Source organism: Lonchura striata, chromosome 2 (assembly GCF_046129695.1).
Source record: "Lonchura striata isolate bLonStr1 chromosome 2, bLonStr1.mat, whole genome shotgun sequence".
Classification (NCBI taxonomy): Eukaryota; Metazoa; Chordata; class Aves; order Passeriformes; family Estrildidae; genus Lonchura; species Lonchura striata.
Genome location: NC_134604.1, coordinates 23,683,791 through 23,705,190, shown reverse-complemented (window position 1 = coordinate 23,705,190; position 21,400 = coordinate 23,683,791). Strand labels below are relative to the sequence as shown.

At 41.7% G+C, this 21,400-nt stretch overlaps 2 protein-coding genes across 2 annotated transcripts; one reads left to right on the top strand and one right to left on the bottom strand.

Moving 5' to 3' along the window:
* The first annotated feature begins 3,739 nt into the window (after nucleotides 1-3,739).
* On the top strand, nucleotides 3,740-12,476 carry CCDC181 (coiled-coil domain containing 181). The gene is given in 7 exon segments (XM_077781220.1): nucleotides 3,740-3,955; nucleotides 6,595-6,773; nucleotides 7,290-8,177; nucleotides 10,121-10,267; nucleotides 10,909-11,063; nucleotides 11,623-11,740; nucleotides 11,742-12,476. Coding segments are annotated over 6 exon segments (1,509 nt in total). The 5' UTR covers nucleotides 3,740-3,955; nucleotides 6,595-6,617; the 3' UTR covers nucleotides 11,787-12,476.
* A 617-nt stretch (nucleotides 12,477-13,093) lies between these two features.
* BLZF1 (basic leucine zipper nuclear factor 1) lies at nucleotides 13,094-21,357 on the bottom strand. Its single transcript, XM_021548884.1, has 7 exons — nucleotides 21,243-21,357; nucleotides 19,770-19,844; nucleotides 17,980-18,419; nucleotides 17,153-17,352; nucleotides 15,484-15,612; nucleotides 14,674-14,893; nucleotides 13,094-14,489 (listed from the first exon to the last, which is right to left on the bottom strand). Exons 2-7 carry the CDS (start codon nucleotides 19,786-19,788, stop codon nucleotides 14,304-14,306), a joined length of 1,194 nt encoding a protein of 397 aa, XP_021404559.1. The 5' UTR covers nucleotides 19,789-19,844; nucleotides 21,243-21,357; the 3' UTR covers nucleotides 13,094-14,303.
* Between the last annotated feature and the right edge of the window lie 43 nt (nucleotides 21,358-21,400).

Here is a 21,400-nt window from a genome sequence, read left to right as displayed (position 1 = left end):
CTGATAGTTGCTGGCTGGCTTGTGTAGGTTTCCATAACTCTGTGCAAGTGTCTTGTCTTGGGGATTCTCAACTGCTGAGCAATCCATAAGCACCACTAATTCCAGTGCAGACTGGTCTGCAGAGGGAGATCAGCACTCACCAATGCAGGGTAGCCCTGGTCAGGATGCTCCGGTCTAATGGGGTGACAGTAAGAGAAAGAAGGTGTAGGGTTGCCATGCAGGAGGACCTTTCTACTTACATTGACCTAATTACAAAATTGAGGCCTTGAAGGAGAAATGCTGTAAGCTCCCCATCCTGGCATACCCCACCTTGGAAGATGCCTGTGCTGTGTTTCTAGAAGACGTGGCTTGTACCTCATAGTACAGGCTGGGCTGGAGGGCACAGTGGTTTGTGTGGGTAGTAGCCCAACAGTCCTGTGCATAGCACCAAAAACAAGAGAAAAGGGGTGTTGTGGGAGGAAATGGGGGAGGGGAGGCTTATTTCTACATGCTTCCTTCAGCATTTTATTGCTGAAGGATAGGACTGTTGGCGTGTCAGGTCTGCTCTGAATTTCATTAATCTGCCTTCCATGGGTGACTACAGGAGTCAGCTGTGGAAGGATGAGTTTCTTGAGAGAGTGGGGGATTAAAATCTCTGCTTGCATATGTCAGGAATATAAGTAGTAGGTCCTACAGGTATGGTATTACCCTTAAAGTAGGTTCAAGTGTTTCTCATCTGGTGCTGGGGAAGGGCTACTCTCCCGTGCAAGTGAAACAAGTCCACGTGAGCTGTGGCAGTCCTTGCTCCTCCCATCACATCCTGCCACATCGTGGACTGCTGAGAGAGCTGAAAGAGGCACACAGCTGCTGTGAAGGAGCGGCATTCCTGCGCTGGAGACAGAGCACGCAGTGCCATTCGGCAGAGATGAGATAAACACCACACACTGCTGTCTGCCTGGGATGGTGGGGCAGTTTCTTTGTTCCAGTTGATGCTGAGGGCTGCTGGAGGTAAGCGTTTCAAATGAATCTGTCCTGCACTGGGCTTGCTGTGATGCTGGTAGGATGAGGTGTAGTTCCTGGGATCACTGCTACAGTGAGGGACTGGGTGCTGGGCTTTTTCTATCCAAAAAGCAAAGAATAGTAAGAGCTGCCAGAGGCTGCTGTTTAAGGAGCAGCATCCACTGTTGTTCCCCTGGGCTAGCAGTGGCTGTGAGAGCCTGCCAAGGCAAGGTAGGGTCACACTAAACCCCTGGTGTGGCAGTGTGCATGTGTGACACAGCCAGCTGCTCGGGCAGTGCTCTCAGGGAAAGGGAAGGGCTCTGTGTGGAAGCTGTTGTGTTTTCTTCTCTGTCGGTGTGATTGTGGCCAAGTGCTGGGAAGGAAAGAGGGACTTTGGCTATGGTAGGGGCAGGAGACTAGATGCTCTGAACCCTGTTCCCAGTGGCTTTTGACAGTGTCAACTGTTCCCTGCACTCCATAAAAAAGGTGTTAAGGTGCTTGCTTAATGTTGCTCTGGAGGTGTTATGCAGCCTTTCTCTGTGAAACACTCCCTGTACGTGAATCTGTTCCCTGAACACAGTATCTGATGCATTAGTGACATGGAAAACAGCAGCCAACATGTCGGGGTCTGTCCTTGGAACCATGCACTGCTTTACTGCTGTTTTTGTTGCATTTTTCATAAACACGCTCTGCAGCTTCCTCACGGGAACAACTGAAAACCCAACATTTAATGGCATGTGGGTTAAGGAATGCATAAATGAATTTTGATTGACCTTAAATCATTAAGTTATTATCAAGCATCACATCTTGACATCGCAACAATGGTGTCTAATCCTTGTCTTAATCATGCTGATTTGTAATAAGTCACATAAAGCGTCTCTTGTGAATGAAAAGGATAGCACTGGGTTTTAAGATGAAGGATAGTCTTAAAAGCAGAGCAGAAAGCCTTGCTATTGTACCCAGTTCTCTGTATTTTAGTTTGCTTTAGTCTATGAACTTGTCAAAATGAAACATGGAAAAATCAGAAATTCAGCCTATTGCCTTCAAGGATGGGATAAGTGCATGCCCTGGGTGAGGTCACTAGTTGAAGTTTCGCCAGGTACAGCAGGAACCATTGCCAAGCAGATAACGGAAATATCTCTGGTAAGTGTAAGGGAGCCCTTCCAGCCCACTAGAACCAATGTCAAAACCTGGTTTTCTTTTTCACTGTATGGTGTAAAATGAGCAGAAACCCTGAGGTTATGGAGTCCAGCCTCCTCCTGTGTCATGTGGCCTATGATGACAGATGTCTTGAGGGAACTCATGAGCCCCTCCTTGGAGAGGTTCAGCTTTTCTGTCCCATGTGACTTTGAGTGACAGGGTGACCTTACTTGAGTTACTCTGAGAGTTATCAAAGCTCTGGCTTTGTGGCTGTTTTCTGCCTATATTTTCTTTCATTAGCATAACTCTTTAGTACAGGGATGGTTGCTGCCCTCTGAGGTGTGTGGCCTTGTAAACAGTCATCTTTCGCTTTGCCAGGCTGGTGTATCCAGAACTTGGAGCCATGGCAGTGTGATGGGCACCATGTCATTGCTACCACTGAAAAGAACTCCCTCGCTCTCTCCCTCTTTCCCCCCAGAGGGATCCATGCTACTGCAGCCCAGGTTGGTAGGAGGGCTGAGGAGGGTCGTTCCCCAAAATTCGGTGCTGGGAAGCATCTTTTGATGCTGAATGAACCTTATCACCCTGAATAGCTGCTGACAGCTGCTTGCCCTTGCAGTGAGCTCTGTGTGTGCTCTGTGGGGAGTCTGGTGGTTACACAGTTCTTTGGGGTCCTGCCTGCCTCAAGGGCACAGCATCCACTACTTGTGGGGTGTTTTATCCTCCCAAGAGGAGACTTCAACCTGTCACCTCCCTCCAGCTCCACTGAGGAATCTGGTCCTTCTCCCTCTGCCAGATCCCTCAGTTCCTCCGCAGGTAAATCAGGGTGGATTTTTTTTGGTTTTGTTTGTTTGTTTGGGTTTTTTTATTATTTTTTTTATTTTATTTCTGAGGTCAAGGAGCAGTGTGTGGTTAACACAGAGAGGTGTGTCTCTGGAGATTCAGTGCTGTCTTCATTAGTGGTGAGACACTGGAATAGGTTGTCCAGAGAAGCTGTGGATGTCCCATCCCTGGAGGTGTTGAAGGCCAGGCTGGATGGGGCTCTGAGCAGCCTGGTCTAGTGGAAGGTGTCCCTGCCCACGGCAAGGGCATTGGAGCTTCACGATCCTGTTCCAACCCGGACAATTCTATGATTCTGTGATCAATAAAAGCCCAAATCCCAACACTGCTGCCTCTTGGGCTGATCCCATTGCTCACAGCCAGCCGGAGCGTGATGAATAATACAACACGCAAACCGAGGCTGCTTCCTGAGGCGTGCACAATTTAACAGCACCAAAGAAGGGCTTTGGGCTGGACAGGGCGAGCCGCCTCCACACTCCTGCCCCTCTCCCGTGGGGTGAGTGTGCCCCCGCTCCCCTCAGCGCTCTGCTTCCGACAGTTTCCAGGCCTTAGGTGGAAAAGGGGCAGGGAGGGGGCCCTGGCGAGGAGGCCTGTCCCCATGGCAACAGCGCTGCTTGGCCCGGCCGCGGAGGCGGCGTTTGTCCCTCGGGAGCCGCCGTGGCGCCGAGCGGCCCCGCCGCTGTCACGGCAACCGCGGCGCCCGGGGGCGGTGGCTGCTCGTCCCGGCCGGAGCGGCGGCGCCGCCTGTCCCAGGGCAGCTGGGCATCCTGGTGAGGACGTGCCCCAGCGCCCCGGGGGGTTCGGGTTCGTGGGTCTGTGTGCGTGTGTGTGTGTTTTGGTGCAAAAGGACAAAGCGACAGAAATCCGCCGTTCTGTCCACCTTGCGTTGTGCCTGTGCCTGGCTGTGCCCGCGTAGAGGAGTTGTTGCTAAGCTGTGCAGAGCAAATGGTCACACCGCACACCCTCCACAGACACACCCGGCGTACAACAGAAGCAGGTGAAAATGAAGATGTGAGATTTTCTGAATACTTTCGGTTCTTCTTAGTGCTGAATCAATTTACTTCATAATATCCAAAATAGAACAGGAGCTGATTCAGGATTTTCTGGTGCCTCCAAGGCACCAGAAGGACATGGCATAAGAAGGACACGGAACTGTTGGAGCAAGTCCAGAAGAGGCCACGAGGCTGGCAAGAAGACGGGAACACCTCCCCTGTGGAGACAGGCTAGGAAGACTGGGGCTGTTCAGCCTGGAGAAGAGGAGGTTACAGCCTTCCAGTAATGAAGGGACCCATAGGGGATCTGGAGAAGGATTCCTTGTCAGGAACTGCAGTGACAGGACAAGGGGAAATGAGTGGAGACTTGAAAGAGGGGAAGTTTAGGTTAGATAAAAGGAAGAAATTCTTTACTGTGAGGGTGTTGAAACACTGGAACAGATTGCCCGGGGAGATGGTGGTTGCCCCATTCCTGGAAAGGGTTCAAGGCCAGGTTGGATGGGACTTTGAGCAACCTGGTGTTCCTGCCCCTGGCATGGGGGAGTTGGGAATAGATGATGTTAAGGTTCATTCCAACCCCTTAACATTCTGTGATTCTATGAAACAAATAATTTAATTGGAAGTTATCTCTTCAGCCATGGCTACTTTATCTTACAACAGGAGAAGCTGATTTTTGTGCTGCTCCCCACTATTACTCTTCACCTAAATGAATTAAACAGCATGTTCAATGTGTTTGTATTGAGTGCCACAGACTGATATGAACATATTTTTTTAAAGGCACAATTAATCTGTGCAGCTTTTGTATCTGCTTATTGTAATAAAGAAGTCACAGAGAAATAGTTCTTCTGTGCTGAATATGCACTAGAGCAAAGTAATCTCCATTAAGATCCCAGGTATATCATCACCCAAACCAAGGATATTTGTTAAGGAAGGGGCATTTCCCAGCAAAAATCATTATGTGTCATATGAGGTGGTGCAGGAAAAACATGATGGAAATAATAGTGTGGAAAGCCAAGGCAACAGTCTGAATGAGCTCTTAAATTTTAAATTCTGAGAAATCTAGTGTGAATGAGTGATTCCAGTGGCAAGTGGTAGCTAAAAAGAAGTGGAAAAACCTGATAGATTTTCTTTAACAACATATGGATCAGAGAAAACAAAGAGCTTTTAAAAGTTTTTGTACAAACAATTTTGCAGCAAAGAATGCCCAGCTTTATTACCACTCTAAAATAAATCTTGACTGAGCTTTGAGGCTTAAAAGAACATCGCTCTTTACCAGCATGAAATACTGAGTTCTAAGTAGTAGAGCTGGTGTTCCTGAGAATACATAACTGAGAACTCAGAGATGCTCATCAGAACTCAAAACAAAAGCTTGGAAGAATTTAAGCAACATCTGCTGCATGAAAGGGTTTTTACAAAATGCATAGATGGATTTGAAAGTCCAGGTGCAACCCTTGTTGATTCTCTGGTTCTGTGATTCTTGTCTGGAAGGGCACGATGGTCACACAGAGTCAGACCTCTCTCTTACACCCCACATTGTCTTGCCACATGATATCACAGAATGTTAAGGGGTTGGAATGGACCTCATCAAATTGTGACCTTCTTGCCATGGGCAGGGATACCTTCCACTAGACCAGGTTGCTCAAAGCACCATCCAGCCTGGTCTTGAAGACTTTCAGGAATGGGGCAGCCACAATCTCCCTGAGAAACCTGTTCCAGTGCCTTACCACCGAAACAGCAAAGAATTTAATCCTAATACCTAACCTAAAATTCCCCTCTTTCAATTTGTACCAATTACTCCTTGTCCTGTCACAACAATCATGATCTTTGGTATATTGAAAATGACACTGATTAATCCTCCTAGAGACACAGAGAAATGGCACCTTCCAGCCTACAGCAGATGGTACAAAAAGAACAGGAACTTTTGAATAATTGATGTTTTCTTCTTCTGTGCTGCTTTTGTAAAAATTAATAAATAATTGAAGGAATGAGGAGGGGCTAAAGCTATAAACAGAGCAGAATCAGCTCTCTGTGCTCCTGAGTGTGTCCACATCTTTAAAATTTTGTGTCTTTGATGCCTTGTACTGAGAGAGCTGAGCTGAGGGGCAGCAGGCAGTCAGCCTAGAGCACCAAGCACTGGCATTTAAGCAGTCCTTCAGGAGCTGGTGGCACCTGTGTGCTATGCAGTACAAAGATTTTTTAAAAGATTCAGTCTTTATAGTGGCTCATCTTCAGGTTTGTCATGAACATGATTATAGCCAGTCTGATTAACAGGTTAATGAGTGTTTAAACTGCATTAAACAAGTTAAGATATAAACAAGGCAAGATACAAGCAAGAAGTTCATAGCACTTCTAGCCAACATAAAATAGTGGTCTCTTTGTCCAAGCACAGGGCTAACTTGTTAAAATATCACGAGTTCTAATTTAAGCTCTGTCAGAGACGTTAAATCCCCTTGATTTGCTGTATCTCAAACTTTCTTTGAGTAACCTGAACTGGAAAGGCCAAAACCATTTATGTTTATGAGCCATTGGTGATCCTTAGTCCTGAGTGCTATGGCACTATCTAACATGCTTGTATTACTGCTCACAAGTCTGATGTGGGTGTCATTAGAGTTTGAAAATGTTTTATTCCCTCTCCTTTGTGTAGTATTACTCTAACACATCATCAAAATGAGTGGAAAGGAAGCTCAAGGAGATCTTGATCAAAAGGAAGATCAAGCAGATGTGGGTGAATCAACAGAAAATGCAGAATATGAGGATGATTTTGAAAAAGACACGGAATGCCTAACTGATGAAGAAGAAAAACAAAACCTTGGTGAAAAAGAGGTATTTGTTACATTAAATGCTAATTGTGTTCTTTAGAAGACAAAATTGAGTCATATTTGGAATCATAGGCACAAATTCAGTATTGCTTGAAATGTGTAGGTGCATTCACTGAATTTTGACAAGGTTATTTGAAATTATAGTGAAAAACATTTCAGTTAACTGGTTAGTTTGGTTATAAGATCTGTCAAGTAGAAAATCCAGTGTTCATTGAAAATGATACTTTTTTTCAAAAGTACTTCTGGGTTCCTTTAAGTGTTTGTATAACACTCTTTGCAGTTTTATGCTGTCATTAATCACTTCACTGGTTAGTTAAACTTTGTGTGAATGTGAACATGAAGAAAATGAAAAGACTTGTTAGTGCCAAAAAAGCTGTTAGTTATGACATGCACTATGTGACAACTTGGTTTAGAATGAAGATAGTTTGTACTGCTCTTCTCTCTCACTGTTTCTTTTCTCTTTCTTTCATAACTGTTCTTTTGTTGAGAGAAGAGACTAGTTTATTTAAATTTTTTTTAGAATCCTGAAGAAAAGGAAGAGGATGTTGAAGCGAAAATTTTTAAAACTGCAGACAGCTTCCAGGAAGACAATAAAGAAATGAAAGAAAATCTAGATCAGCTTTCAGAGGCAGAGGCAAATGTGAAAGTGATATACTCTAATGAAAAATATTTGAAATCTGAGGCAGATATTGAACAGGAGGGCCATGAATCTGATGCTGAGAGAGAAAGCTCTGTCCAGGAATCCAGGCTGGAAAATGAGCAGGAACTGGATGAGGGAGAGGATGAAGAAATAAAGCGTTATGTCCTGGAAAAGATTGAAGAAGCCAACAAAGAGCTGGAAAATCAGGCTCCTATGGATAAAAACAGAGAACGGAAATTAAAATTTGAGGATGAAGTGGGTCTTCAAGCTGGTCCTCCAGAAGATGCTGAAGTTGGTAAAACTGACCTTGCGAGAGCAGGCGATGTTTCAGACAGGCTGTCTCAGCTGAATATTTCTGACAACAAGGGACAGAAAAGCACATCACTTTCAGCATGTGCTGGCTTAGATGAGGAGAAGACAGATGGTAAAATTCTAGTTGAAAAAGATGAAAATTATGAACTCTTATGTATATGTGATATTGAAAGCCAGGGCATTTTGGCCCCAGTAAGAGTTTATTTTACAGATACTGAAACTCAACAGACTACAGAACTCTTCAGTTCTTTGCCCACTGTCTCTCAAGCAAAAGAAATGCCTCCATCTGACTCTAAGCAGCAGCCAGATTCTGCTTTGAATGGTGCAAAAGACGTGGGAAAACAGAAGACTGAGTGTGCGAATATACCTGTGAAAAGCTCCACTTACAGTCTTACTCCCAGACAAAAAGAATTAAGGAGGCAGATAGAACTAAGGAAAGAAAGACTGAAGAGAGAGGTAAATATACAGAGAAAAGTAAATCACGGGATCATCCTATTCCTCTGCTCCACAAAGACCATGTGCTGTGTGTATTTATACTATTATTCTTTGATAAGAAGAGGCAGCAATAATAGTTGTAATAATAACATCAACAGCAATAATAACAATAATTCTCTGGGCTTTGTAGGGAATCTCTCAAAGCTACTTTCCCAGAATTGCATAGGACCATGCCTTGCTCAGAGGAGAAATGAAGCGTTTATTTAATATATCCTTCATAAATGGGCCTTCTTTTATATTTTTCTTACTGCTTTTGCTTCTTGACTCTCTCTCTATCTAGGTTCTTTTACAGTCCCACAGTTTATGGAACGTATCACATGGTGTCACATCTGCACATATTATGCTGCAGTGCAGGAAGTTTACATTAACCACAGTAAGGCTGGGGCATGTTTGGGTACTCAGGAAGTATGGATTGGGCAATTATCATATGGGAGAGTGTTCAGTCATAATATAACATTTACATAGCAGAGTGACTGAAAGAACCCTTTTAATTCTTTCTCAGCTCCTTACATGGAAAAAAATATAATAGAGAGTCAGCCTCTGACAGCTGTAATGAGGACTTCATAAATCTTTACTAGAGAGTTAAAAAATTGTGATGTTTTTTTCTTCTTTTTGCATTATGATGATACAATTACAAAAAGGTAACTTGCTATGTACGTGTTGCTCTATAAAAGGACCATGAAGCATCTGCAATTTTTCTGTGCCATGATGTTCTAATTAAGCTGGCTAAGTAGCTTCCAAGGTTACTTTCTATCTGTGGAAAGAGCTCTAGCCTGCTTTATTCGAAAAGGTTGCTGAGGCTCAGCTTAGTAATGAGGGATATACATCTGATGAGCAATTGAAGTGTTTTCTTTGTGCACACAAGACTAGATCTCTTGAAACCATGCTCTGTGTATTTAATGTAAAAGGTAGGGTAGTGAGGGGAAGGAAGGTTATTTTTCTAACAGTGTGCTAAATTTCTTCCTTGTTGGCTGACTTATGGAAAAGTAAGGATGTGTTATTTCTTCATTCTGGAATGGAATTCTTCCATTCTGTGATGGGTTTCACATGCATTAAACATTTCTTTACATGACTAGAATCTATATGCTTCATATTGGTGGACTTTGTTTCATTCCAGTAAATTAGAAATGGTAAGTTTGAAGGATATAAGGAAGTTGTGTGTAGGTAGGAGGAACATCATCTCTTTGCAAGATTAGATTTCTTGAAGTATTGAAATGAGTAGGGATTATAGCTTTTGTATCAAAGAGACGAAATCCTGGTAAAAAGGGTCCTAATCAGCTTTCTGATGCATTAATTGAAACTTTTTCTCCTCCTTGTAGATACTTACCATTAGCTAAAATGTAATTAATAAGTAAAATAAACTTTTCTCAATTTTGTAAATATCAGTTCATTTTGTACAATTGAAAAAAGCCTGAAGCTATTAATATTCCTTAAGTAAATACATTACAATTTCATGTCCAGAAAAGTTCCTTATTTATATGGTAGTGCCTGCCATGTGTTGTTAAATATCCTTTAGGGTTCAGTGGTCCATCAAGCCTGAGAGCTGCATTTATTTCTAAAATGTATCCATTTAAAATGATTCTACACTAACCAGAGATACTGGCCGACTTAATTTTGAGTTTTTGACTGAAGCTGTTTAAATGTCTGTGAGTCGAGAGGAAATAGAGGTAATCACAAAAGAATTAGACTGAAAGTGTCTGAATATATCATAAACAGAAGTGCTCCAAGCAATTTCTTCCTAAATGTTTTATCAGCTGTGATGCAGTCTTTGAGTAGTCTTGTTTCATCTGTATTTTAGTGTGTCTCATGCAATTCAAATGGCTTATTTATTGCCTGCAACAGCCTTTGCAGATTAAGATAATTCTCTTAAAAACTAAATTTATTCAGTTTTCCTTCCACTTAAGGAAGAAGAAAAGAAAAGGGAACTAGAAGAAATGAGGAGAAGGCAGAATGAAATGGTTTTTAAAGCTTGGTTACAGAAGAAGAAAGAGCAGGTACAACAAGAAAAGAGAATTCGTCGTGCAAAGCTGCTGGAAGAGCAGAGCATTAAAGTAAGGTCTCCCTTATGTGGAACTGGGATCTATAGTGCTCTTGTTGAAGAGGAAAACCAAATTCTAAACCTACCTTCTTAGCTAAGTGTATGAAAATTTACAACAATGGGAAATGTTCTTGTTACATTGTTTTCTGTGAAGAGGTAGACTTGCAGGTTTATGACTGATCTGCTTAGCAGAGTGGCTTACAATGCAGAAACAGCACACATGAACTTAACTATAAAATCACAGGGGATACAGTGATGCTCCCATATACCAGGAGAAAGCCTTGATTGAGCCCTGAGTGAACAAGCAGCCAGAAGACTCTTTGGAGTGTCTTCCTTACCATCAGAACTTGCTAGTAAGCAGTTATGCACATGACCTGATCAAAACCTGGAGATTCAGATGCTGTTCTAAAATTCTTCTGCCTTAAAGTGATGGGCTTGAAAAGCTAAATTCACTTCTTGTTTACACATAGTGCTTTGAATGCTTGCTCATGTATGTATTCTATGCCAGATTAGCATATGCTCCAGTTTGTTTATAAAGGATGTTTCATTGAGGGGAGATGCCAGCAGAATACAAAAAAAAGCTATTATAATGTGATTATTATGAAAGTTATTTATTGATAACCCTTGTGTATACATGTCTTTTTTATTCATTAGGAGGTGCACAGGGATCCAGAAGAAGCCTACAGGTTATGGCTTAAAAAAAAGCACCAACAATATGTGAGAGAAAGACGGACAGAAGTCTTGAGACGACAAACTGAGGAAGTGGCCTTTTTTACAAGTGCAGAGGATTGTGACAGAGCTTTTAGAGAGTGAGTACTGTCATTCCTAAGGGACCACATTTGAAGCTTCTGTAGTCTATCATCTCAAAACTGTAGCTATCTTATGGTACATGTTTGCTACTGAAATCCTCATTGTTTTGGAGGGGTTTTTTTTCACATGAATATGCCCTTTTAAACTTACACTCTAACAAAAATACATTAGTTCCTTGATGCTGTTTGTTCACAGCTGTGAACTGAGCTGAAAAGAAAAAGAGTGAATTACTTTTGCTAAAAAGGGGATTTTCTTCTCAAACCCTTGTTGCCTATTCTGGAGCAACCTTGGGTTGATTCAGTCCTTGAAATGAGCATAAAGCTAATTCACTTTAACAAAAGGGGAGGGGTGTAAAGGTGGGTACAAAAGGAGGGGAATTGGGGTGGGAAGGTAGTCTTTCCTGTGTTTGGGTATGGCAGGCCTTTAGACTGCCTCAGCCATGACACCCAACTTCAAGACATGGTGGACTCTGTCATTCAAAGGACAAATCTCCTTTGAATGGATAATGTAAAACTTGAAATTACAACTGCCAGTACTTCTGGTCCTCTTTCTCCACAGCTGGCTGAGAAAGAAGAGAGAAGAGAAACAAGCAGCAGAGCTAGCTGCTAAAGAGAGAGCCAAGCAGCTTAGATTAGAAGCCAGAAGAGCAAGAAAAATGCGGAGCATCCACTATATTTAATTCCGAGCCCAAATCCTGTTGTTTCTCAGATCATTACAGCTGAAAATTTGATGTAGCCACAGAGTTCTTGGTGAAAATCTTAATTTTTATGGCTTGAGTTTTTGTCCTTTGCAGCTACTGACTTTTTGTGGTGTTTTTAAAGCTTTCAAGCAAGTTTAACAATTATCTTAAGTGACAATGATTTTACTATCTATTTATTTGTAATTTAGTTGAAAAGCCTGCTTTAATGTATAACTCAGGATCTTCTTGGTTTAACCAAATCCAAATGAGTGCAAGATCCATGTATGAGGGTGGCAAATATACATTCCCTTCTTTAAAAGGCACTTTATACACAGCTCCATCATGGATTCCTGGATGCAGGCTACTGTGTAAAATGTTAATTTTTGGTGGATTAATATTGCTGTTTGATGCTGCTAGTGATTAAGACTGTTCAAAGTGTTATGTTGTTGGAAAATGATGTTTCTTGTAGTACTTCCTATTGATCTGTTGACCAGCTCTAGACCAGAGGACTGTGTTCTTTCCGGTTCCTGGAAAATGGTGATTGAAGACTAATGTGTAGGTGATCGTGCAACAGGTTTTGAAACTTACTTCTGTGAGTCATATTCAGTAGTTTTCTATTCCATGGAATTAAAATCTTGTGAAAATTATGACCTTTTTCCAGTAATAAGGAAGTTCCTTATATAAGTGTCAATGTTTATTACAATAAATCTACCAAACTACATCACCTTACCCAGCTAAATTGTGAACTCTTGATAGAGAACATGCCAAAGTCACTAATGAAATCATAAAGTTAGTGAAAGAAGAAGAGCATTCTGTCCAGCTGTATGCCCCAACAGATTTCACGATCCTGGCATTGCTTTTAAATTTTTCATCATCCACAGTGTTTTCTGGGAGTCCTGCAGCAGAAGTGTAGTAGATGCAAAGCAGATTTGCTGGTAGTATTTTTCTTGGCTATTTTTGGAGCTGCTTACAGGCACATTGAGAGCACTGGTGTTGGACTGGAGGCTGCTCTGTTGCAGCTTTTGCCAGCACAGAGAGCAAGCATGGACACAAAATGAAAATTTCACATGCTAATTGGACACATAAGTAACAGGTGCCTTCCTCCTTCCATTACCTTTCCAACACCAAAGGTACAAAGAGCTTCCTGTGTCTAGCAAGCAAATCCAGGAGGAATGTTTACAAAGGTTCACACACACCATCTCCCTAACTGTAGAAAACTACAAAAAGAGGTGCTTCTCTGTTCATAGCCTCACACCAGCAGAGTGAAGGGTTTTATGGTTCAATGTCATTTAGTTCTTTTTATGCTACAGAGAAAACAGGGTCAGAAATGTGACTTCATTAAATCCAAAATTGCAACTTGAAAGCAAGCAAAGGAAATTTATTGTAGCTTTCTTCATGTAAACCAGATCAAGGCCAGCAACAGCAAGAACTCACAGCTTACATATTCTGAACATGGGTATGAGATCCAAAGGAAAATTGAGTAAAAGCAACCATTTCAGAAAACTTTTCTCTAGAGAGCTTCATATGGTAAATTTGGGGGTCAACCTAAGAAACTTAAATAAGCTTCTTTTGATTTAGCAGATTGTCTCCTGAAAGTTCTCTTCAAACCTATGTCAAGAACTTCAACTCTACATCAAGATTATAAAACCATACAAGTAAAAAAATACGTTTTTTTAAAACAGTACCTATGCAAACTTAGTGCTTATCTTCACCTTCCCATAGTACTCAGGAAGACCTTATGCAAGGACTGAGTCCTAATGCCAGGCCAGGATGTACTAAATCAAGTATGTCAGTCTGCCTTTGCTGAGGATGAACTACACAGCGGGTTCACTCTAGAAGCTGAAACAATGGAAAAGCCATTATTTCACCTCTATGGAAACACAAGAAAAACCTCATCCCACAGGGTTTTCTAAAACTCATTTGAAAGCAGATACTACATATATTAGAGCCAGAGTTCATTCAAGCTTTATCTCCTTCTTGACTGGAGGGCTGACATTGTATATACTCTTGCTTTCAGAACTTACAGCTACGAAGAGTCATTGCACATACTCCTTTTTATAACTAAATTTAAAAGGTAGAACATATACTTGAGGGTAGTTCATCACCTTGGCTAAAAGAAAAAAAAAAAAAGCATGTAACTGACCATTTAACATTGCTTTATTTTTAAATTTAGACATAACTGATCAGCACTTCATTTGCTTTGGTACGGTTACACTTCTGTCTCCCTCTAAAGGGAAATTCATTAAGATTTGCTAATAGGACTATAAATGTAAAATAGTCAAGAGCATCTCTATGCTCTATAAATTTGACCAGCATAATGTGTTTTGTCTTGCCTTTATATAAGAAAATAAGTAGCTTTCCCTATTGAGAAGTAGTAGAAGTATCCCAGAGACTATGGAAATCCTGTCAATCCCTAACTTCAAGAGGTAGAGAAGCAGAAACTGCATAATTTCCAATGCCAAACCCACTCATTATGGAAAAAGGACAAAGGGATGCCTGCTGAACATCAACTAGTGTAGTTCTCAGAAAGAGTGCATGTGCAGTTGCCTTGGCTGGGCTTTTAAAGGGCTATCAGCTCTCCTTGACAGTGATTGCAACAATTGAAGGTGACATCTTCGTATCTTGTATATGGGTGAAACCTTCCAATACTTTTCTTTGTGGAAAGGAAAGAAGATGGAGAAGTCTCAGAAAAAGAAACTTCTGTTGATGTTTCTGGATGTGCAGCTGGATCCAGTACACGTAGCATCTAAGAATAGAAAAATTGACACTGAAAATGTTTTTTATATAATTTAATGGGCTTTTTCCTTCTCCAAGAGCTAGGAAGGATTTCTGCTCAAAAGCCATCTGTCATCTCTTTTCCAGGTTAAAAATTAAGTATCTGTTTATCCAGAACCTTAATATAAAGATGAACATGCATCAAGAGTTCTTACCATTTCAGCCATTTTCTCAGCAGGGGTATTGCAAAACTCCACAGCTGTTGAAGTCTTTTTTGGACTGTTAGTGCCAACATTTCCTAGAAGATGTGAGCTTACAGCTTTGGCTAGCTTACAATTCACAGCTGCTAGCTCTGTTGTAGTGTAAGGCTGGGCACTAGGATAGTATGTCTGTTGTCTCCCCCACTGAAGAGAGACCATGAGCTCCTCCAGCAACCTGTGCAGAAAGGAAAGAAGCACTGTTACTGGGCTTTGTATATAATGTATAATCAGCAACCAGCACACTTCAGAGGAATCATCTCTTCCCAAGGTTTACTGCATAAGCTAAATCTTAAACCAAAGAAATTGACAAGAAAAGTGTTCAAGAACAAGGAGACAAGTGGGCTGTTCTCCAAGGCAAGGCCTCACCAACACAGGACAGTATTCCTGGGAACACTTATTTAACATCTGGCAGAATAAGCACTGTAAAGTCCATGTAGGTAGAAGAATCTCTTTGGTATTTTGGAAGAAAACAGAGAAGACTTGAAGTCAAGACAGTAAGTGATTGAAGAAAGAAAGCCTGAGGATGTGAGGGATGTCAGTTCCATAGTTTATTACCCTTACGATCTCAGACCTCTAGGGAATGAAGAAAGCATTCTATTACTTTTGCTCTTTCAGCTCTAAGACTGAGAAATGACCATACTATACATCAGCATATTTTTTGAATATCACTTGAAGAGGGGAAAGTTACTTCATTCTTCTCTAGCCTAAAATAAACTGACAAAAATGAAGTTTGCACAGAGGTAGTCTGGATTAGAAAAATCATACTTGTGTGTATCAATCATCTCTTGACGGAACTGATCGCGTTCATTCAGCAAGTCCTGGATTGCACTTTGTGCATCCCTTGTTTGGCGCTGAAGAATTGCTCTGGTATTGGTCAGCTCATCAGCCATCACCCTGTAAAGGAAATCTCCAGTCAGCAGTGCAAGTGAACAGCTTGAAAGTAATCTTTTTCTACTACAGACCATAATTTGTCTGCTCATCCTGAGTATTAAGCTGCTGTTCTGTGTCTCCTCTCCTGTGCAGAGCCTATATCAACCTAATTAAGAATAATTTCTGTTCAACTACAGCCAACATCAATGCAAGATTATGTTTTGCCTCAGTTTAAACAATCTTAGGTCACTTAATACAAATCTAGTAACAGACATTTCAAAACACCTTGGGACAGTGTACATTGACAAGGATCCTGTGAAAGAAAAAGCTAAATACATTTTTCTTTTACTAACAATTCTCACAAGTATGTTGTAATCACATCTATTCACTCTTCTCTAGAAATGGAAGCTATGGCTATAGACTGCATTCATTTACCTCTCTGTCCTACTCAGGGGCAATCACTGGATGCCAGATATGAGTGTTTAAGAGCTACAAAGGAGACAGCTGTTGTCACATTTTGCTATGCCATGAGGCTTGGCACTACCCCTCCAGCAGGCATTTCAAATGCCTGTGATATTCCAAATGCAAAAACCAGAATGACATTTAAACAACCACCAGTTAGAAATACTAGAGATAAAAATGAATCAGAATGTTACAATATTGAAGTGTTACTTTAACCACACTGCTGAGACTCACAGCTCTATCTCAGAATTCCTCGTAATGTTAAAAAACTCCCAAGTTTGCCTAGTACTCTTGCTCAGCTAGCACTTGCAAGTACCATTACACCCCATATGTTACACAAGTTACCATTCACCCCATATGCTGAAACTTCTCCAGCAAATTAAAGGGAGGAGACTGTATTCTACTGCCATTTCTCTCAAGCAGTAAGGTCTTTTGTGCTATGCATTAAGCATCATAATTCAGTCAGTTATCCAAGTATAGCAGAAAATTAAAAATCCTAGAATGCTATTTACAGATCTGGTAAGACAACTAAGCAAGTTTAAAGTCATTGTCAAATGAGATTTTGACTTTCACACCTCCTTTTATGGTTAAAGAAGTAACAGTAAGGTCCTGAGCAGTAACACAACCAGCATTTGATAAAGAGGTCCCCCTACTCTTTCTTCTGTAGTAGATCCCTGACTCACTACAGGCAGAAGTCTTAAACACATCAGCTTCTTCTCAAATTGATGACTATATCATACCGGAGGAGGTTGGGGATGAAAATCAACTAACTACCTGTAAGAAAAGTCAGCTGCCTTAAAAGACATTTTTATACCTAAATTGCATGCAGTTTTATCAAAATTAAGAGCTTCTCTTGCTTTCTTGACAAGAGCTGTAGTGAGATTTTAGAAGGTTTAGGATTTGCTGTATTATCTCTGAAAAGCAGGACTGTTCAGATTTACAAGGAACTTATTTTCTTTATACCTTTCCTGTATTCTCAGATGTCATAGTATCACTATGGCTGTTGTGGCTCTCCTCTGCATATGTAAGCACACTGCAATGAGTGTATGTGATGAAAGACTGAAGGAGAATGCTGTTAGGACAGCTCCATGAGAGGGAATACCTGCTTGCTAGGAATTTGCTTCTCCACACATCACATTGTATAGACATACGCTCCAACTGTTCTGACAACTGAGCCATATTCCGGCCCAGGACTTCGTTTTCCAGGATGAGCTGATTCTTCTCACGAGCCATCCGTTCAAAGTGATACTGCAGATCGTCCCCAACAGAAGCAACAAGTAATTTCTTCAACTCCCGATTGACCTGGAATCAGACCAGACTCCTTTATTACTATCCATAGAGAATTAAAACTCCTAAGAATGCTGTGCAACTTATTCCAAATTGCCAACAGTAAATTGTCTTTCTCTTTCCAGAATGGGACATATCCAGGCAAGCACAAACATATGAGCCTAATGCATGTCCAACACATTCTTGTTTAAATTCTAACAGTCAACGAGGAAGAATGAAAGCCTACTGCAGGAAACAAAGTTTCAGTAGTATTCAACTCCTGAATCAGTAAGATAACAAAGGATTAGACAAGACATCCACAGGTGTATGAAACAGGAAGCTATAGTCAACCCTTCTACAGCGTAACACTTCCCACTTAGTGATTAAGAAGCAAAGATTTTCCTCATGAAAGATTCATTTCCCTGCAGCTATCTAGTGTGTTTCTCCTAGCTAAGTCTTTGACTCTTTCATCTTTTGTCAGAGAAGCAGCACTTGAATACTTTGATGTACTTCTACTCTACATATCAGCTGGTAAGTTCAAAAGGGAACCTATTTGTTTCAAGGCTAGAGTGTCATAGCAGTTCTCTTTGCTCACATTCACAAACTGCTTCTACAAACCCTAACAGTTCAGCTGTGGGAGAGAAAACACCTTTAATTTCTTACCTCTGTCTGTATACGCAGCTGATTAGAGAGACCTTCTTTATCTTGTAACAATCGCTTTTCTGAATTCTTTAGCTTTTCAATTGCAGTTTTCAGCTCTATCTGTTCTTTCTTGGGATCTGTGGCTCCATCTGACTGATGGAATGTGTCTCCTCTATGTCCCACAGATTTAGCTACCTTGGCATTTTTAGTTGGAACAACATGGGTGATGGCTGCTTTGGGGACTAAAATTCTAATAGCTTCAATCTCCACTGATTTATCTGCATGTACTTTTCCCAGCTGCAGAACTCCAGGACTCAGGGAAGAAGCTGTCTTTTTATGGGGGCTGTGGTGAGTGTGATGGCTGGCAGTGTTAGCTCCAGTGATTACTTCCACTGCTCCAGCTGTTTGCTCTGTTTCCATGCCATCTCCAGGTCCTCGAATGGGTGCTGAGGCATCATCAGCTGAAATTTAGAAATTGTGGAGGAAAAGTTTACCACCTTTCACTTGGTTATAGCGTCCTTGTAAGTCTTCCCTTAATTTCTGTACTTCAAGGTTAGAGATTTTCATTCTACACTGCATGTGTCCAATAGTCCATTGCAACAGTGATTATCAAGCACAAGTCACAAAACCATAGGATAGAATGGTTTGGATTGGAAGGGACCTTCTGGATCATCTTGTTCCCAAATCCCTGCTGTGGGCAGGAACACCTTCCACTAGACCAGGTTGCTCAGGGCCCCGTCCAACCTGTTCTTGAACTCTTCCAGGGATGGGGCATCCAGAACTTCCCTGGGAACCTGTTCCAGTGTCTCACCACACTCACAGTAAGCCCTTGCTCAAGCAAGTCCTTACTCAAATGTGCATTGCTCATAACAACAGCAGTACAAGACACAAATACTGATCTGAATTGCATTAATTTTAATTTCTTGCTGCCATACAAGATTAAATGCAGACACAAAAAATAGCTTTCCTGGAAAAAAAAATCTTGACAACTTTACTCATAGGTTGAAAACAAAATCAGGTTTTGGGAGCTGGCAGAATCAGAGCAGTTTCATTTAAAAAGCAAGAAGCAAATGAAGTAAGGAGCTATTACCCAGACAGCTACTGACACCTTAAGAAGTTTAGCAGACTTTTAAATATTAATATGTCTTAGATGTCCAAGTTTAAGAAAATGTTTAAGAAAAGCCAACAATCCAGTTCTGCTCCATTTCTGAACTACAGACTCCAGCATTCCCAGTAATGCTGCATTCTGCTCCACAGTTCCCAATATACATGACATTTACTGAAATTAATTTTATTTAAGTCCACTAAGTTTTCAGCTGGATGAATTATTATTGTAGTGAAGTTTCCTCACAATGGGCAAGAGATGCAAAGTTTCTGAGGGCGTGGCTACACATACTGCTTTTTTTCTCATACTGCATACAGTAATGTGAGCTTCTATCCAAGTATTAATGGATTTCAAAAATGCTGTAATAACACATATTGGCTTAGTTTCAAGTTTGCTGAATCAGTACCAACGGGTTCTAAATACCAGAGGAGGCTGTCAGAGAAGTGTACAGAGATCACAGTACCAGTGACAAACTTACTTTTCAGTATTGAGCTGAATTAGAAAAGCTATATTCAATTGCTGTTCCATTCAGGCAGCTCTGGTATTCACTGCAATAATGAAGTCACAAGAACTACGTCCTCACAGCTACATAAAAGGAGTAAGTTTAAATGAAAGGAGCCTGGTATACAGTGTAACTCTGGTGTTTAGAATTCCAGTTAAAGTACTTTTTAATCCAGTCTGCTTAGATATCTTATGAACAACTTACCTTTTTCTAGAGATGTCATTTTCTCTTTAGCAGCCAGCTCTTCCTAACTAGGTAAGTTTGAGGAACTAGGTAAGTCTGAGGAAGAAATAAGGAAGGGGGCAAAAAAAAAATCTTTAAGAAGGTAACCACAGCAGTTAATCTTGGATTATCCTATTTTCTAGCAAAACCTCAAAACTCCAGTTCAGCAGCACAGTGAAAAAGCCCACACCAAAGCAAACGGGAAAACCACAAAATAATAAAAACTACACCAAAATCCATAGAGATAAAAGAAGACTGTGAGTTTTCTTCTAGCACTTGTGTCTTATTTCCACCAAGAGCTGCACTTCAACTCCTTTGCATTGCTCCTCATCTTGTTCTAGTTTCTATTCCTTAAATTTTATTTTCTGGTCTCCCTCCCTTTTTTCAGTGAGCCTCCATTTACCCTTTCAAAGCCTGTAACACTCCCACAGTACAACTACATGACTGTGCCAAGATAACCTAAAATAATCACAGAACCACAAGAAAAGGAAATCCCACACTGTGCTTCAAGCAGATGAAAAGGTGAGGAGGAAACAATGGCAACTGCACAGCTGCACAATTCCATCACTCCTGCTTGCCGAAACAACCTTTTTGATAGGGCCAGTTCTCAATCAAAGGAGTCAGTGCTCTGAAGCACATGCTTAGTTTAACCTAACAACAAAAGCTGACAGTTTGGCCCTAACCACCATCCTGGCCATTTTCTCCCTTATCCACCAAAAGCATTGACCACATCCATCCACAGCGCCATCTATCTCAATTACACATGTCATTAATCCCTCTTTTCTAGGGTCTAACTACATTCCTTTGAGATCAGTATACTCCTATCTTGTTTGGCTGGCTTTTTTTCGTCGAGTTCTCCCCATTATTCAAGGGAGATCCCGAGGGCCTCTGCTTCCTTTCCCTGTACCTCTAACTGAAACGATTTAACTACAGCTTTTTGACTTCCACTGCAGCACCTCTCTGCCCTAAAAATAAAACGGCAGCAGTGAGCACACTGCTACCTTTGGGTTTCTAGACGAAAGAATTCTTTTGTGTCAGGCAGGTTTATCTTTTGTGATGAACAGAAGACAAGAGAAACACCTTTTCCTCCTTAAGCTTTCTTAGACTACAGCTAGAGAGAAGTCTCACCATCTGTTGCTTCTACAACTGGAGTTGTGTGTTCGCTTACTTAATAGCATTAGGTGTTAATCACCACTGCTGTTCCTTCCTTGTGATTGAGGATCTCTATTTACTTGATGAGAACGAGGAGGATGAAAGAGCAGCTGCTCAGGAAGAGGCAAGAATACTCAACGAAAGACTGATTAGGCGCATTTGGGCTTATCTGCTCCATCAGACACGACCTGCCGGTGATCCCGCTCCTTCAGAGTTCACGCTACAATCCCGGCCAGTCACTGAAAGCCTCCCAACACGTCCCCCTCCTCCTCCATCTCCCTCGCTGGTTGCACCATTACCCACCGCAGCTCCCAGGACGCCGAGCCCGGCAGGATGCAGGGCCTCGCACGGCCCCGGGCGCCCTGCCCCGGCCCTGGCCGGCCGGCCCGCAGCGGCGGTGTCGCGACAGCCCCGCGGCGTCACCGCCGCGGCTTCCGCGTCCGGCGCGGGCGGGGCGCGCG

What these genes read in the sequence shown, in the direction of transcription:
- BLZF1 (XM_021548884.1), bottom strand. An exon ending in GAGATGATTGATACACACAA is followed by an intron (nt 14,894 to 15,483) that starts GTATGATTTTTC and finishes CTTTCTGCACAG; the next exon opens with GTTGCTGGAGGAGCTCATGG. An exon ending in CTGAGAAAATGGCTGAAATG is followed by an intron (nt 14,490 to 14,673) that starts GTAAGAACTCTT and finishes TTCTATTCTTAG; the next exon opens with ATGCTACGTGTACTGGATCC.